Here is a 17863-nt window from a genome sequence, read left to right as displayed (position 1 = left end):
AATACATGAAACTCTATGGGAGTTGTGGCAACTTGAGAACAATATGAGTTTAATATAATATTTGCTAGAGCTATTGGTGTTGATATTGGAACTTTATCATTTACATCGTCTTACGGTTATCAGTTTCCTTTCTTGAACATCTAGTGAGAAGAGGACAAGCAGCCAGCCTCGAGTGATAGCAGTCCAAGACTTCTTGTTTTCCTAGTCTTCTTCATTCTGTCGTTCTTGAATTTCTTCGATGTGGTTCCTCGAAAAGAGCATGGTCCTTTCTGAGTTGTAGTATCATTGCATTCATTTTCTCCTGTCTGGCCAAGCAACTAGCAATTTCATTCTGGCAAAGAAGATGATAGATGAAACATTGTAAACATTCAAATAAGTGTCAATCATGCATCGTTCATCTTTTTTTCATCTTTCTTTCTCGGTCCTATTGCACAGCCATGCTATACCTAGCAGATCGCCACCCAACCCTCTACACTACTAGACAAGAAGCTTTACCTTTGCACGCGTAACAACCCACATCATCACCATTCTCGTCACCGACCATGATACAGACGTCAACACTTTATTTTTCTAATCCCATTTTCTCCTCTCGCATCACAATCATATACTAAATTAGAAAGCTCTTTTTCAACAACAAATCATCACGTGATGCCCCATGGCGCAATTGGCTAGCGCGTCAGACTGTTATTCCAACATTGGAACGTCAAATCTGGAGGCTCTGAGTTCGACCCTCAGTGGGGCAGCATCTTTCTTTTTGACTTTTTGCTATACTTCTTCTTTTTATATTTCATCCAGTTCCTTTTCCTAGCTCTATAGTTGATCTGTTGTGATAGTTATTATTGCTCGGGCATGTCCCAAATCAGTCACCGTGACAATGCTTTCCTTTCGAATCCAAACAGAAATGACGACTATATCACGGCGGGATCCCTGGTCCATGACTTGCAGGAGACAAACTCAAAAGGTATTGCTTTCTTTTTTCTACATGCCTCTTCCCAATTGCTCTTGACCTCTTGTCCTGTGAGCATTGACCCTAAATAACTTCAGCACATCAAGTCATCAAGCGATAGACAAGACGCAATTACCCATATAAATTGCTTACGTACCTGTATTCCGCATTATTCGGAATTGAAAGACTTTTCTGTTGCCCTCCTTGATCCTTGGCCGGGGGGCGACTCAAGCACGAGCCCTGCAACGCACCAAAGCCCCTAAGCTACCGCCGCTAATCCCGCCCCAACTCCACCAGGCTGGAGCGCTATTGCAAAAAAATTTCGACTTTGCAATCATAAAACCCCGTATCCTCAACACATCTTCCCCTGAACAACATCGCGACATGACAATATACGTAATAAGCTGCGCTCCTTCAACAACAACAAATCAAAAGGTCTTGTGGTCTAGTGGTATGATTCGCGCTTAGGGAAAACCCTGAACATTGTTTGCGCGAGGCCCCGTGTTCGATCCACGGCAAGACCCTTTCTTTTGCTGTTTTTTTGCTTCTTGTCCTGAATGTTGTTGTAGTCTTTGTCGGGAAGGCGACGAGAGGGCCGGGACTTACTGGTGTGGACCAGAATGAGATCTCCGTTGACTAGAAGTCGCACATTTTTGCTTTCTATGTCATCTTCTTTCACGTTATAATCACACACCCTTCGGCTATTGAACAAGTGCCAATATTGTGTGAATCGAGCCAGTGTATATCGTACATGTGTATATAACAGTATGCCATCTATGGGGCAGCAATCACATTTTGTAATGATGATTGATGTTTTCAAGGGTATCTATCAACGAAGGCTTCGAGTGTTTCTTACACACAGTAGTGGATGAATTCCACGTCAGCATCAACATGTCTCTAAAAATCAGATCGCTCGCTTTTCCACAAAATCCCAAATGTAGACCCTCAATGCAATGCAAAAAAATAATATCATGTCCCCAGACCAAAATGAAATGCTTCAATCAATAACCATTTCCTCGATTGTGACCTGCGGTCCAGTCGCTCGTGGATTCTTGGGCAAGTCGGATGCCACATGTACTGCGCTGTGCGGCATCTTCCAACCGCTGGGCTGCATGCTACCAAGAAACTGTCCCTCCAGATTGCCTCTTCTAGGGGCAACTTGCTGAATGATACTCAGTGTGTCACCAGCCCTCGACACAACCGGCGCACCAAACCCACTCGTAGGATTCGAAGTGATGTTGGCCAGCTTCCTTGAATCCCATTGGAATGATTGACGTGACTCCAAGTCCCAATCGAGTCGTGCCATCATCAGGCTGTGAAGTGCTCGCGTGGGCTCGTCACGCCACCGTTGTTTAACATCTTCAATACCGGCGCCTTGGTGCTCCGGATCACCATATGGCTGACAAAGCTTGATGAGGAGTCGACAAGAGACATCGAGATGATCAGGTCTGGCATTTGACGGCATCCTGATAAGATAAGACGAGTCTTGCGTCTCGTCCTCAGCAGCGAGGAGGTGAGATATATTGGATTGCGAACTCGCAAGATGTGGCTGAGACAAGGTATAGCTGCCATCAGGCGACGCACTGTTTGTTTGCCCGGCGATGTAGTCCCGGAATTCCTTGAGTTCCGAGTAGAACCGTTGGGCCGTTGGGTCGGCTGATGCACAGTACTTTAACACCTCTAGACAAAGATCGGCCTTTGCCAAGTCGTCTTGCCAGCTGCTCGGTCTCCAGCTGTGGAGCATCTTTTGCGTAGCCGAATGGAGTATGATCAAACACGACGTGTAAGATTGGAAACTGGTATATGGATTAGCACCACCGGACTGCTAGAGCTCGCCGATGAGTCAACTTACATGATGAGCCAGCAGCGTCTAAAAATGCCAGTTTCTTGGAGCATGGAAAACAGCATGTGGGCAGAGCTTTTCGCCGCCAGCACTGCTTGTCCACCGTGGTCGCTGTAGAGCTTTTCCAGAGGTGATTGCAAGACACCTTGGCCAATGCCAGAGTGACGTGTCTCTATGAGTTGAGATGACATGCGGCGGTACAAGATAATATTTGCTCCCAGATAAAGGAGATGAACATGATAGATGCTCCATTTTGTCAGTGGCGTCAGAGAGTCGCGTTCATCATAGTCGAGCCTGATTTGGGCCGGTAACCTCCCATACCATGTCTAGTCATCACACGTGTGTTAGCAAGTCTTCTGCTCGTCTAGTATCGCTAACTCCAATCCCAGCTGCAGCAATGAGATGCCGACACCTGGGAGAAGCTACCAATGAGATGCTCCAAAGAAACCTACCTGCAAGTCTACAAGAATGGATTTGACAGACAAGACCGTGAGATCCTTAAATGCCAAGTGCATCCGCAATATTTTGGCTTTCAAAACAGCAATGTTTGTCATTTCCGCTTGAACAACTGCATCGAGTCAGCATGTGTATAATATGATTCGCAGCAAGCAGACTTACTCTCAATGACATTATCGGAATCAGATGTAAAGCCAACAGGCAAGTGTCCGTTGACCATCATGTCATTTCCAGAAACGTAGCCCAAAGTAGACGAGAGCCAACTGAGTATTGTTAGTGACGTTGGGCACTATCAAGTGTATCAGATTACAGTCGCTCACCTGGACAAGAACACCAAAGTCCTCCAAATGTGCTTGCTTTCAGACAAGGCGCCGGGTTGCGAGTCTGGTCGCTTTCGCTGCTCCAAGACCATTTGATATTGCCTCGACAGACTGAGACCGACCTCTTTGTGGTACAGCGTCAGCATGTTCTGAAGCTATATTTGGTTCGTGTTTAGGTAACCTACCAATATAGGCGAGTGCGACTGTAGACTTTTCAAACACATTGTACATTGACAGCAAGATGCAAACCTTGATGGCATCGAGCCCCTCTTGATTCACGATATCATCAAAGTAGTGCTTTGCGATATCGTAAAAGGCGGTTTCAGTCTGAAGATCATAGTTGCCATGTTCGTACTGTGCCCCAACAGCGGCAATGGTCATGAGACAACAAATATCGGCTGCAGATGCATTCATCTGTGCTTCTGGTTCACCATAGACGGCATCATATATCTTCCTGGCCTGGTCTTCGCTGAAGACGTGAAACAAGGCCCCACTGCATCGGAAGAAACCGCTTACGGCAAGCGACACTTCCTCCGCCCTGGGAGGCGTGATGGCACACGTGCCGGGAAAAACGAAAGAAGACGGACCAGAACGGGCAACGGGAGATATCCGCCCTTCGGAAGTAGCATATGATGTCGTGTGCATTGGGGTGGACACTGATGAGCGATTGGCAGTTTGACTGAATCCCGGCGATATAGTACCATCTGGAGAGTGCGCAGAATCAGTGGTATTGTGGCTGGGCGTCGATGACTGCGAAGGGCCATCAACCGCGATCCGCCCCAAGGCCGAGGTCAAATCTGTTGTTGACCTGAGATCGCTCAACAATTGAGCAGCTTGGTCTGATGATCCATTCTGCAGCGTGCCAAGAACCTTTTCCAGTAACTCGAGGCGGTTCTTTGTGGCCTCTATCCTCGTCTCTCCCGAGGAGCCAACATATGTGCAGTTCCTATTCTTGGTACGACAGGTTGAGCACCCAGGACGACCACCGTCACACTTGTTACGGTAAATTCCGTGTTAGTGCCATGGAAGGATGACAGGGCAATAGCAAGGAGCAGAGTTGAACATACTTTGATTCTAGATCGGCGACACTCATTGCAGGCTTGGTTGTTGCGCTGCTTGTCAGACCTCTTGGTGGGTTCTGCCACTGGTGATGGAGATGCCACGGCTGGTTGGCCCCCGTGCGCTGGTTGGATTGGGCGATACTGAGGCATTTGGTGTTGGGTTTGTTGGGGTGTAGTTCTTTCTCAAGGTTATTTTTTCTTCTCACACTTGGAACCGCCGAGTGCCGATGTCAAAGTGCAGAGCACCGGCTCGAGGATCGCGCGACACTGCCAGGTGCGCAGCAGTCTCCCCCCAGTGAGAGTGAGTGAAAATACCGATAGCCAGCAGAGTAGCAGCAGTAGCAGCAGCAGTAGCAGCAGCGGCCAGATGGGCGTCGCAGTCGACAGCAGCTCGCAACTTACTGGAAGAGAATGATGATACGACATGGCCACTGGGAATCGTGCCCTGCATTCGGGAGATTTTCCGATATAATAAAAGAATCAGTCGATGGCGACCCAGACCAGAATCAGAGCCCGGGGGCCCAGACTCCATCCATACCTACCTACATACTAGACAGACTAGGTACGACATGGTCAGACTTAGAGACCAAAGGAGACGGATGTGCTGCGAACGGATAACGGATAGTGGGCGGCCACCAGCGACCAAGAAGGGCGGCAGGGCAGGGATGTTCTGGGGGACGGGCTGGCGCCAGAGCAGCCCAAGTCTGGCGCACGCTCTGAATGGCCAGCGACGCCCAGCAACCACCAAAAGCAGCACAGGCATGCTTGGACGGGTTTTCTCAGGCTGGGGGAGCCACCGCACTAGTTCATGTCTGGCTGCAGTGCGCGGTAAGGAAACTGGGTAATGTAGGCTAGGTAGCTCTGTAGCGGCTTTGCCACCCACCCATGTGCTCGGTTCGGCGACGCCCTAAAGTCGTACATGCAACTGACTTTTGGGTGAACATGGGCAGTGAAAGAGACAGTCTGGACAGTCTAGAACGATGGATGACGGGGTCTAGAACGCGCCTGGCCAGTGGCCTGAGCTTGACACCTGCGGCCGGCGACTCAACTGTCCTCCGCATCAAATATATAGGCGGCTCGTAGTCAGCACTGGCGAGGCCAGTCTATTTTGCTCGGCCTGGGATTCTTAAATACCTACCTGTGTCTCTGGGCAGTCCAGATTGTGAGCATGATCGAGATCAAGTTTGGGAGGACTACTACAATCAAATTCCACGATCCCCTGCATACCCCCAATCACGGACGCATACTGCCTGGACTGGACTCGACAAACTATTGATATGCCCACTGTCATTTCTTTTCCGTCTTTTCCAAGCATTGGGTCTTGATGCCAATGGGTCATGTGGGAGGGTCATGATAGGGAAAATCGCATTCGTTTTGTGCGCCGCGTCAAAAGCAGTACTAGGAAGCTCAATGTTATCCAGGATATGCAGAGGCGACCGGCGTATTGCTCGCCCCTTTGACCATTTTCGACACGACAGAAATGTCTAACAATGTACCTAAGGGAATTAAGGTAGCCCCCGCCATCCGACTTATCTGACTTTTGACGCCCGCGATGAATCGTACGTTCAGGTCGGCTTCTAATCTCCCTCACCCGCGGTTACAATGCTTGTGGGTTTATTTGCGTCATCACATTGTCGCTCTGGCAGCGCTAGGTAGGTACTTAGGTACTGTGAATGCATATGGATCTTCTTCATTCGCACGCCAGGCCAAGTCCAGTAAATTGTATGAACACTTCCCAAGCAAATTTCTAGCATTTGAAAGAAAAAGAAAATCAAACATTACTCGGTGTCGTTGGCGGTGCTAAACTCCTTGAGCCAGCGGTCAAGCTGGTCGGTCCAGGTGCGCTTGGGGTCGTCCAGTGCCATGCCGACACCATGCGGCCCGTCAGGCAAGATCATGAGCTGAAGGGGTCTCCCGTGTTTCGCCAAAGCTGATGCAAAGACCAGTGCGTTTTGCACAGGCACAGCTCCATCGTTGGCCGTGTGGAAAAGAAAAACGGGAGGCGTGTCCTTGGTGACACGAGTTTCGGCACACATGGAATCTCTAAGATGTTCATCGGCCTTGTGGCCCAGCAGGTTGTGGAGGGAGCCGAGATGGGTGATGCTCGGATCCATCGAGATGACGGGATACGCAAGAATCGCAAAGTCCAGAAGTTGGGGGGCTTCGTTGTGGGTGGCTGTGATGGCACTTAGATGGCCGCCGGCGCTCCAACCCCATATCCCCAATTTGCGGGGCGAACATCCGTCCTTGATCCATTTCACGGCCGCCAAAGCCTCCTTCATGGGCTCTGGGTAGATGGGCGTGGCTCTTGTGCCGGCTGTGGTGTAATTCAGAACCCAAGCATTGAATCCGCGCTCATTGAGCCACTTTGCTGGCTGAATGCCCTCCTTGTCGTAATTGACGTAACCGTAGCCGCCGCCGGGCACCACCAGGACGCCGGTCGCGTTTTCCGGGTTGGGCGCGGGGTAGTAGGTCAAGTTGTGCATGGCGATCGACGCAGGGTTCAGGCGGGTTGAAACGAGAGATCTATGGATGATCTAGATGGGATCTAATGTCCGTAAGCACATATGTATGAGTAGCAGGTTTCTGCATGGCTCTCTGTCTCTCTCGATCCCCTTTCTAAATAGAGGGTTCCAAGCGGCTTTCTATAAATATGCCGATAGGCCTCTCTTCTTATTTGCCGAGCAACACCCCCTCAAGACAAACAAATTCACGCACTTTGCTTGTTTGTGACTTCCCGGCCCTGTTGTCCCCCAAGCCGCCCCTCGTTGGTCCGCGGCATCGTTCCGATCTGCGTGCGACTTGGTCTCTCTTCCTAGAGGCAAACCAAGTCCGCCAATCCCACGCTTCCCCGAGCGCCGATACCCTTGATGAATCCAATTTTCCTTGCACAATCCACACGTGCAACGACCCCTGATGATCAGATTCCTGGTATTTCACTCACATATCATCCCAGCATAACACTCTGGGGGAGGAGTAGACAGAGTCTTGGCAGATCGCGCTTCGGATAGAAGTGGAGAGTACCAAGGCTTTCACAGTTTGGTCTTGGAAAGGTGGAAGAGCTTACGATTGCTCTCCAGCTCAGTCACCAACCATCGCACGTGCTTGTGCTTGATGGACCAAGACACTATAATGTTTGTGATTGAAAATGACTTCTTTTATACGATTATAAAATTGCTATACAGATGTTTTTGAGTATTCACGCAGGATTCTCCATCATACGGTGACGAGCGTAACAAGGCCAAACTTAAAAACAACTGAGGCAAATGTAGGTCCGGTTTACATTGTGACATCATGCTATATTTGTTCTAAAATAATCTTGCTGAAGAAAACGGACACGTTCTTTTTCTCCTTGATTGGTAGCTCGGAACAAACTTGAATGGGCAGGTCCCTGCAGACATCAACGTGACTAACAGATAATTTATGCCGAATGAAACATATTCGCTTGCCTAAGCGGATATACTCTCAGTGTCTACATATACCTGAGTGATACGAAGATAGTATACTGACTAAGAGCCACGTTCTGCGCCGCACCTGGGGCTTGCACGCAATTGAGTGGCTTGCGGAATGAATACAGATGTGAAAGAAGACTGAAATTGGTGCTTCTTATCTCTTGATGTATCATTAAATGACAATTGTTTCGATTAACCATCCTCCGCTAAGTGGGATCGTGCCCGCGCACGATGGATGTTCATGTTATGTGCCACAATCCTTCGCGTGGTTGAATGGCGCTACTCTGCACTTCCAAGCAGCCTACCATGGCTCGCTCCCCAAGGTCAAAATTCCCTTCTAAGTAATGTTTTACAGACGAAGGTGCGACCACGGAAGTTGGGATCTTCTTATAAGCTTGATGATAACAATATCGAGCTCTAGGGCCTGCGCCAAGAGCAGTCTAAAGGAAGATCTTCCTGCGTTGTATCTTTCGACGTAGGCCAGTTATTATCAAGGCCTTTTGGAGCGAGGTGGAAAATCAAGCGGAAGCAATCAAATCTCCCTCTCTCGCTGCAGAATGCTCTTCGATCAAGCCAGGAAGCCGGGAAACGCAAACAATTATGCCGTCGCGCCAAGCTCAATGTTCGCCTCTTCTTGCGAGCAGCCTATAGCGAACCAGCCAGCTGCAGCTGCAGCTTGTGAAACTGCCAGCTGCCAATAGTTGTCCTCAGCAGCATTTTATGGCTGGCGAGCTAATGATCGCTCAGTGGCAGCGCGCGATTCAATCATGACGATTTTCGATTCCATCACAATGGTCAAGGTCATTTTTTATCTATTAATTTTTGTCTTCATTTCTTTTTTTGTTTATTTGAAGAAGAGAAAACAATTCAGCGATAATTGTGCTTTGAATAGATAAATACCAACATGAATACGGATAGGAATATGACCGTAGGAGGTAGCTCGATTGATTTATTGGCATGAGACTTTTATGCTGGCAAGTAAAATTCACTGCCTAAGCTAACGAGTTTCCCCTATTGGGCAGCACCTTGGAAAAATGATTCGCAGCTTTACTCCCTGTCGTATCTCAGCGATTATGGGAAGCATGAGCGCACTATCTCAGGATGTCATCGGATCATATTGAACGCAATGCTAAGTGAGGTCGCAAAAAGGTCACGTGGCCCTTCCTATAATTTTGTTCCCATCATTTTAGTTGTCATTGGTCTCCCATAGAAGTGTTGACTTAAAGCGTACAATTGGGGCTCGCTTGGAGACAAGCTGGTTCGCTGGAGAGAGAATTCTTGGTCAAGATTTCAACGGTGACCAAGGAAGACAACCAGAACTGAGTGTATGATTTATAGTATTGTGAAAGATGAGGCTCTACGCGGAACTACCATTGTTTGATACCGTTCCGAAAGTTCCTGGTTGACGTAGGCTTTTTGGGGGTTAGTGAAGTGCAAATGAATGGCTACCCTGGATTGGAGGGTCAACGTCATATTTGCGCATGAGCTGGCGCGCCGCAGAACGAAAAAGCACAAGCACTACAAGCAGAGGCCCGCCCGGCTGGGATCATGGGGCGGAAGAATTGGGGGAGAGGCGCGCGAGAGAGAGTTGTCAGGCGCCGGGTACCTGTCTGCTAAGGCAAACGAGGTCATGAAAACTTGAGAACCTGCTTGCAGACTTGTGGTTGCCTCAGGTTGTTTTTTGCCCCACTCCGGCCTTAAAACTGGCCCAACCTGGAAATGTTAAAGAATTGTGTACCTCAATGAATTCCGTCGTCCTAGCTAGGTAATCAATTGTCCAGTCATGTCAGAGAAGACTATGCCACTCCTGTCCCTGGCAGACGACTGTCTCAATGTTGCCCCACTGACAGTGCTCAGAGCCTGCTCTGGTTACTTGAGATCGTGCAATGAAATTGTTCTGCGCAAATGTCGACCTACTGCCATATACAAGAAAGGATATTCTAAGTAAGGTGATCAGTGTCAGCGTGGGCAAATCTCTTTTGAGCTCGTGTTGAAAATTGGGCACGATCCTCAAGCGGGCGCAACGTAAAATTGAAGCGCTCACTCCTAAGAATATTTATGATAAGAGTTTCAATTGCTATACACTCTGTTGTAATCTGCATTAGTGCCCAATGCAGAAATCCAAGCATTGTTTAGCTCGAGAAGATTGTGGCATAGGAGACTTAGGTCTGCTGTGGCTTGTGTACATGTGGCGGAATGCAGGACAATATCGAGAGGCGTCGCAATGCTAGTATTCTATCACTGCGTACTATCATTCTGAACCGGAAAAAAAAAACAGCGGGAATGGGTGCGAACTGGTTCGCCAGTACGGCTCAAAACAAGGCAACCACCTAATTGCAAGGGTGGGATTTAACGACACTTAGGGGGGTGGATGATTGTAGCGAACATGATTACCAGACTGAGAGCCGCGAACCGACCAGCGACGAAGCGACCAATCGGGAACGAGCGGTGCGGTTCAGTTCTGTGGCTCAATATGACACCGTATCGAAGGGAACTCCAAGAATACCTTGTCTTTTTTTTTTCTTGAAGACTGCAACTGCATATGATTTTGTTTCTTACACTTCTATGCTCGTGACCGATAACTCTCTGAGCGCGTGTTTATAGCGAATTCATCATGCAATGTCTCTGCCTATATAAACAAACGGCTGCCCCGTACTCTTCCAGGTTATTGACCGACAATGAGTATCCATCACTTATATGAGATACAATACATCCATCCTCCTTCAAATACAATTAAGTTTTCTCATCATTATTCTGGTATTATTCACTATTACCAAGAATTTTCTCAGCTATCTAGCCTACCTCAACACCTGTCGTAGGCAGGATCCCACCGTCGCTAATAGGATATTGCCCTACCGCTTAGGCAAGAACAACCCCCATCATGACTCAAAGTACAACATGCTCCCTTCAATATGGGTGAGTCGCCTTTATTATTTTCGTGTACAATTGTTGAAAACTTTATGTCGTGGGCAGTCCTTGAGGTTGACACTTACCGATCCAGTGACAACCCACCGAAGCCGCCAATCGACATGACGAAGGGAATTCCGCCCTCGGAGCCGTGCCATGTCAAAGTTGAAGCATACCTCGAGAATAAGAATGATGCTGGAGACCTGGCAGTAGCCGTATCATACCAGCTTAGGGATCCAGGGAAAAGGATGGATACACTTGCAGTAGTCGTGGACGAAGCTGCCAGGAAGGTCCCGCCTAGGTCTGGATGAACCTCAGTTGAAGGTGGACCATATTTGTCAAGTCTGGTCATACATACGCATTGCTCGAAGTCATTTATCTCCGGTTCCATGCCCGGAGTCTTGCGATCAACATGGCTTGGCAGAAAAAGAAGCGACCAGTACCTTAGATCTACTCTCTCATGCGCCGATACCAACAAAAAAACCCATTCACTGCATCTTGCTTACTCAGACGTTTTACCGACATTCACTGTATCTGGCTGCCGTACCAAGTAGCAGTAGCTTGTTGTCTTTGTCCTTTTATCAGCCCATGTCTGATAATCCATGCTTACCTAGTGACTTCAAAAGTCACTAGATTGAAGACAGCCTGAGTTCCATACTTTGTTAATCCAGTCGGTACCAACTGCTGGGGTATGATCCCAGGATCAGCCATGGGAAAAGATATCACTGTCCTTGCTGGACCTTTCGTATAAACCATCCAGGATCCATACAATGTGGCGTGCTTGGGTGTAGGCTCGGACCGATCAAGTATGATATCGTGAGAATAGAGGCATTAGGCGATCATTACAAGGGATGGTGAGCTCCCGCCGAATCTATACTATTGACTTGTAAGAATTGCGCCTCGAGATATCCGAGAAACAAAGTATTGTAATTTTTCAATAGTCAGATTTCACCGTTTGAAATGGCAGATTCTTCAACCCACGCTCAATAATCATCACAGATACAGATGATGTGTTAGTCTTGGATAGACCAAGATCCCCTTGTAGGATCACCCATCTATCACCAACTTTCGGATTGGGGCGAATGAAGAGGTGTGTAGACGCAGGAGTTGGTGCAAAGAGACTGAGAAAGACGGGGGAAACACGTAGATTTATACATTGGACCAATGTATAGTTGTCAATGTAGACCTCAAGGAGCGGAGATATAACCCAGAGTTTTGAGTGCTCGTTGATCGTATTGACGCTGATAAATGATACTCCGAGCTTCCACATCTAGACTGGTCGCAACTGGTGCCGTTCCCAGTGTAGTGCGTGCTTCGTGCTGGCACTTTTTTACTGAACACAAGAAAGGTAATTGGTGAAGCACGTCGTTCGTCGTTGCCTCAGGCAAATAAGCATGACCTAAATTTTCAAGGTGCAAGAGGATGAGAAATTTGAGCAGTACTGAAAGCGAAATGCGGAGGCAACATCAAGTTGATATCGGTTATAAGCCCTTAAGCCTTATAGTTCCAGAGTATCAGTCAGTCAGCGTGGGCGCATAACATATGCATCCATTAGTAGATCAGTAGATAGGTGTGTCCTAGATGGGACGAAGTATTGTGGTTGATACAAGATGCTTCACGATGTCTTTTATGCAGTCCAAGCTTTTATTACCTCCTTCCTATTACCTTTGTATAGTGCCTTGCACTAATTCTAGCTCCGGACGGCACGTGCTTATGCGAGGAAGGAAATTTTTGGCGTTCTCTGTGCTTGATGTGCTACTCCAGAGACGATGCCAAGATCCTTCCATATAGGCGCGGAGTGTACGGAATAGAATAGTGTGCGTAGTGGTATTGTGTCGCATGGCGAGACTGGCCATGCGCGGGACTGGATCGGATCAGTCAGCAATTTGAGGCCCTTTTCCCTCAGCTACCGGTTTTTCTCGTTTATTTGGCCATCCCACATGGAGCTCAGGAAAGCACTCGATTTGTCGCTCCACACAAAATAAACATAGGTGGATTTATGTAAGTTGTGCAATTGGCCAGTCAGGGATAATGTGTGGTGGCCAAATAAATGAGAAAAACCGGTAGTGTTGTTGTGAAAACTCACAACTCACATGTTGAGCCAGCCTCGCGTCCTTGGTTGGGTGACCGGGCGTAACATGTCGCATGGCCACCCGTTCGGTACCACCGTCATACCTACATGGATACTCAGACATTTAAACATGGGGACAGGGACCCCCAGCCTGAAGCATACTGTCCCGTTCAGTGTCCCCATATTGCTTCTCCCAAATTGCCGTTCTCTGCCATCAGCCATTTTTCGTCTTTCACCATGCATGATGATTTGCATGCGGCGAATGAGAAGCGTATCTGAGTGGCTCGGCGGCAGCTGACCCCTGTTATGAGAGTTCGTGTGCTCATATATTCTGGCCAGAGTCGAGTTCGCGGTCAATTTCGTCGCTGTGGTAGAGAGCCTCGATGCATTTTGTATGACATTTTTGCATTGTGGTCTGTCTTATTACGGGTTATTTCATGGACTATGATTTGGCGATGGGTTGCGTGGTAGAATACATCTGCATATATATACTGACTCGTCCGCACTCCTTTCGACGACCTTGGGACGATAGCATGGCCTCACGAGAAATCTGTTAGCTTAATTGACTTTTCTTTCATTACGATTTTATATTTTTCGCACCAAAACATACTCTTCCCACGATTCCATCAAGACGCAACAAAGTAACGCAAGGTTGAACCTCGTCGCGATTTTGCGTGTGCAACACTACTCTTCCTGACTATCGGCACAAACGTCAACGCTTGTGAAAGCCGTGGTCATGACGAACCACGATAGTATAGCGTCTCTTTCGTACAGGTTAGAGTTCTTCATTTACACACCTGTGATCTATCAAGGAACACTCATACACCTGCAAACCTTTTGCCCTAACAAATGCCGCGGCAGTGAAAACCCCCGAAAGCCCCAAGTGGTGATCACGAAGAATCTTCCGCCTTCGGCCACCCGAGACACTATTACTCGAACGTACCTCAAAACCAAATATGACGCAGGCGATATCTCCGCAGCTCTGGCCTACGATCCCGAAGGATCTGAGAATAGGATCAGCGCACGCGAAGCAGGTGTGAAGATCGCAGTCGACGAGGCATTGTCCAAGCTTGGATAGCATATCAAAGACATATACATGTTGCAAGATCAGTGCTCAATTAATCGCATTATGAGCTTATCGGATTGGTGCTGGGCTCTGCGGGTTAAAGTCTGTTTACAGGTAAGGTCCACGGACCCTTGTGATAAGACGTAATTTGGGAGTTTTGTATACAATGCATGGAGTGTCCGTAGTTCTGATTCATTTCTTGCCTTAGAGTGCAATCGGTCTGTTTCGATGTCTGTTCACCTTTGAAGCGTTTAAGACCTCACTAGACGACCGGGTTCAATTCACATCACGGCACCAAGATCGAAAGAGCATCTCATTATACAGCGAAACATCGACGCATATGGTTTGCTGTCAGGGTCTAGGTTTACTTTAAGTGCACGTTGTAGCAATAACTTGAGCATCAAAGTTTTCTTGGTCATTTTGCAGATTCACAATTCGAGCATAATAAGTCACCTGCAAATGATGACATACCAAACGTCCAGTGCTTGGCACACATACTAGGTATACATATGTGCTTGCACAAGATATTTTGTTATGATCTTCGTCTCATACAAGGGATTGACATTTTGTAGATTGTTCACTTTAAATTAACTACCTGTGGAGGTCAGCAGCGTTAGTGTCCGGAGGCCCATCGGTAGGATTAGAATGGATGTGGGACAATAGGCCGCTAAGAAGACCCGGCTCAAGGGTGACAAACGTCCCCGAACTGTGGGACACCGGCGGTCCCCAGCTGTGGTGAGCTGGGGTTAGATTATGAAGTTGACATCGCGCCGGCCACCGCTGCCAGTCATTGGCTCCCGAGAAAAGCGGCCCGGCTATCCATCCCTGGCTGTCAGCTACCCATGGCCACTTGCGTTCAATGATAACTCCAGCACACGAAATACGTGGATGCATTTTCATTTTCGTTTTCATTCTCGATTGTTGTCTATCATTCCACAGAGTTGTTTTCTCTTCCATCTCCCCTCACCCCTCATTTCTTCATGGCCCTGAAATTAGTCTTCCGTGTATAGTACATATAGTGCTAGGAGGCTGCATTTGTCATTCCTGTTGTTTTCCCGCCTTCCTCCACACCCTCTCAGCACATTCGACTGGAGTCTTTCGCTCCTTCAAAATGGAGCTTACCTTCAAGTCAAAGTAGGTTTCTCGTCTGCGGCTATGCAATACCGGTAAGGCAGAGTAAGGCACAGACAGGCGTGAGTAAACAGTAGGTCGAGGTAGATCCAAACATGGACCGTATCAACGCCCAAAGCCGTGGGAATCGGGACGAAGCGGTACTTCCCTAGTTAACCCCCCCAACATCATCGCTATACAAATTATATTATTTAAGTTTTAAGAAGAAGAAAAAGGAAAACTGGTGACAATGTGCGCTGGCAGAGTGCCTCTCGAGCCGCAAAAAGAGAGGCCGGCAAAGGTATGTATTGCAGGCTTGTGTGTAAGTGAAGAGGGGGGGGGGGATTGGTCTTCACCGTCGTTGCCCTTAGATATTTAGAAAGAGAGAGAAATACCCCCCGGCTCGAATGATTCATTTCCGCGTCTCAATCTCATTGTCAAGTGCTTCATCAACTGTGCGCTTCTGTTACGTGACAGATTTTCTGGCCCTTTACATCTATTGTACCACGCGAGAGACTGTCAAGAAGAGTTATCAATATTGCTGAGCTAAGATATGAAACAGCAGAGGAAACTAAGCCAGATGGGTGCGGGTAATACCGAAGTGGCACGGGCGGTTTGGCGAATTGGAGGCGAGCAGCCAAGAGCCGATGACAGGGCCGAGGGGTCGCATTCCAGCGACTGACTGACTCCCTTTAGGCAAGATCGGTAAGGTGGGTAGGTAGGTGAAGTAGTAAGAGATGGAAGCGGGCACGTTTTTTTGTTCTGTCGGGCAGGGACAGTGGGACCTGACCAAGGCTGTGTTTCCACGCTATCGCTCTTTTCCCGCATGCGTGTGCGCGCCCTCTTAATGGTCAGAGAGAGTCCGGTCAGCCTATCCGGTTATCCTTTGTTTCTGGAAAAGAGGTCAAACATTGCAAGGGGGGAGGGGAGGGGGTCGGCTGTGCAAATCAATGTCGCGCCAAACGGGACTGGGGTGTTTCCACACACTTACCCACTTTGACTGGGGCGAGCTCCTTTTTACTACCTTAATCCCGCATGGCGCTAAGCCTTTTCACCCACATTGTGTATGTCTAGTATATCCTTGCGCGCATCCATCTGCCACCTATTGCTTTGAAATATTTTCATATTTTCATGGTTGAAGCACTTTGACGGTTTTCTGATGGCTGGCTACTTTGGCCTTACAAGGCATTGTCTTGCGAGGGAATTGTAACCGATTTTGCCTTGTTTCTTAGGCAGTATCATGGTGCGAAGGTTGGTTCAGCATAAGGGTGGGAAGTTGCGAAATCTTGGAGAAGGCAGAGGAAGTGGTGGCAGGTCTCAATGTCGAAAGGTTCCCTCCAATCAGTTCATCTGAAGCTATCCGAGCTGAATGCATCCAAAAAAGGTACGTGACTCGAAGACCTCAATCTGCATGTGCAGCAGAGTCTCGCTGCACTTTCGTTCTGGTTTTCATGGTGCTGCAGTAAGGCTTGAGATCATAAGAATTTGTTTTTTCCTAAAGCGCCCTGCTTACGTCCGTCCAGGAGTGGTCGCCGTGACATATGTTCCAACTAATCGATTGGTAGCCGCCAACCTGACTATATGTTGCCAACGCATGATCGTTTCTCGTTCCTCGCATCCTTGTTTCGGTGATCAGGATGATTATTACCTTCGACACCGATGCCACTCTTTTCATCCCCCTGGACATAAAAGATATGGCAGACGCTATCGCTCCAGCAATCCTCTTCGTATTTATATTCGGCCAAGTCGCTCTCTAAATCATCATTATTCAAAGTAGACAACTTCGGATTATTTCACTTCTGCTTCCTATCTCTTGAACTATTGTTCTCTTTGTCGACATACTATTCCTGAGGCCCCTTATGAAAGGTTTCCATAAAGCACAGGTTTGAAATCCCGCCATTTCATAAAATATTCCACATCTGTCTTTCCTCTCAGCACTCTTCTTTCCCTCCTTCATTTGTCTATTGTCTCATTTAGCTGCCGTTCCCCTCTGACCTATCAGACCTTTTGCATCCCATTCCATCAGGTATTGACAGAAAATAGGCTTGAACCGGCAACTATTATCATGACTAGAACCAGTGTCACTTCTCTCTCATATGGGTCAGCATACCCCCCCCCCCCCCTCTTTCCTACACCTCTCGCGTTATGAACTCATGTAGTCAAGGCGCTTAGGCTAACTCATGTCGTGCTAGCGAAAATCAACCAAAACCCATGGTGGGAATAACGAAACATCTTCCACCTCCGGCAACCCGAGAAACTATCGTCCGAGCGTATATGAAAACCAAGGATGATGTAGGAGAGTTCACGGCAGCTATAGTCTACGAGCCTGGGGCGGCTGGGGAGAGGATTGCTGCACGTGCAACAGGCGTACAAAGGGACGTTGATGAAGCATTATCTAAGATTCAGTAATACTCGTCCTTAGAGAAATGATTATTGCTAGAACACTGGTCACTTGGGTCGACACTTGCCAAGTCATGAGCATATCGACTTCTGCATTTTCTGGGGAAAGGTCTGATGATATATGAAGTCTATTAGTTTCACGATTGATCGCATTATGAGAGTTCTGGATATGTAGATTTGTCATTATCTCAATTTCATTGCTCCTCCCCGCAGAGTGATTGTAATCCATGC

At 47.9% G+C, this 17863-nt stretch overlaps 3 protein-coding genes across 3 annotated transcripts; 1 reads left to right on the top strand and 2 right to left on the bottom strand.

Moving 5' to 3' along the window:
- Positions 1 to 1943: 1943 nt before the first annotated feature.
- Positions 1944 to 5077, bottom strand: PFICI_04766 (uncharacterized protein; the record flags this gene model as incomplete). The annotated part of the gene is made up of 8 exons (XM_007833347.1): positions 1944 to 2742; positions 2799 to 3115; positions 3242 to 3357; positions 3408 to 3508; positions 3566 to 3689; positions 3751 to 4511; positions 4633 to 4767; positions 4833 to 5077. 8 exons carry the CDS (start codon positions 5075 to 5077, stop codon positions 1944 to 1946), a joined length of 2598 nt encoding a protein of 865 aa, XP_007831538.1.
- Positions 5078 to 6404: 1327 nt separating this feature from the next.
- PFICI_04765 (uncharacterized protein) lies at positions 6405 to 7112 on the bottom strand (the record flags this gene model as incomplete). Its single annotated transcript, XM_007833346.1, has 1 exon — positions 6405 to 7112. The coding sequence occupies one exon, from the start codon at positions 7110 to 7112 to the stop codon at positions 6405 to 6407; it is 708 nt and encodes a 235-aa protein (XP_007831537.1).
- A 6680-nt stretch (positions 7113 to 13792) lies between these two features.
- Positions 13793 to 14134, top strand: PFICI_04764 (uncharacterized protein; the record flags this gene model as incomplete). Its single annotated transcript, XM_007833345.1, has 1 exon — positions 13793 to 14134. One exon carries the CDS (start codon positions 13793 to 13795, stop codon positions 14132 to 14134), a length of 342 nt encoding a protein of 113 aa, XP_007831536.1.
- Positions 14135 to 17863: the final 3729 nt, after the last annotated feature.

The sequence above is a fragment of the Pestalotiopsis fici genome (genome assembly GCF_000516985.1).
Source record: "Pestalotiopsis fici W106-1 unplaced genomic scaffold PFICI_Scf_3, whole genome shotgun sequence".
NCBI lineage: Eukaryota > Fungi > Ascomycota > Sordariomycetes > Amphisphaeriales > Sporocadaceae > Pestalotiopsis > Pestalotiopsis fici.
The sequence above is the reverse complement of the archived record's forward strand: the minus strand, read 5'-3'. Positions and strand labels throughout refer to the sequence as shown.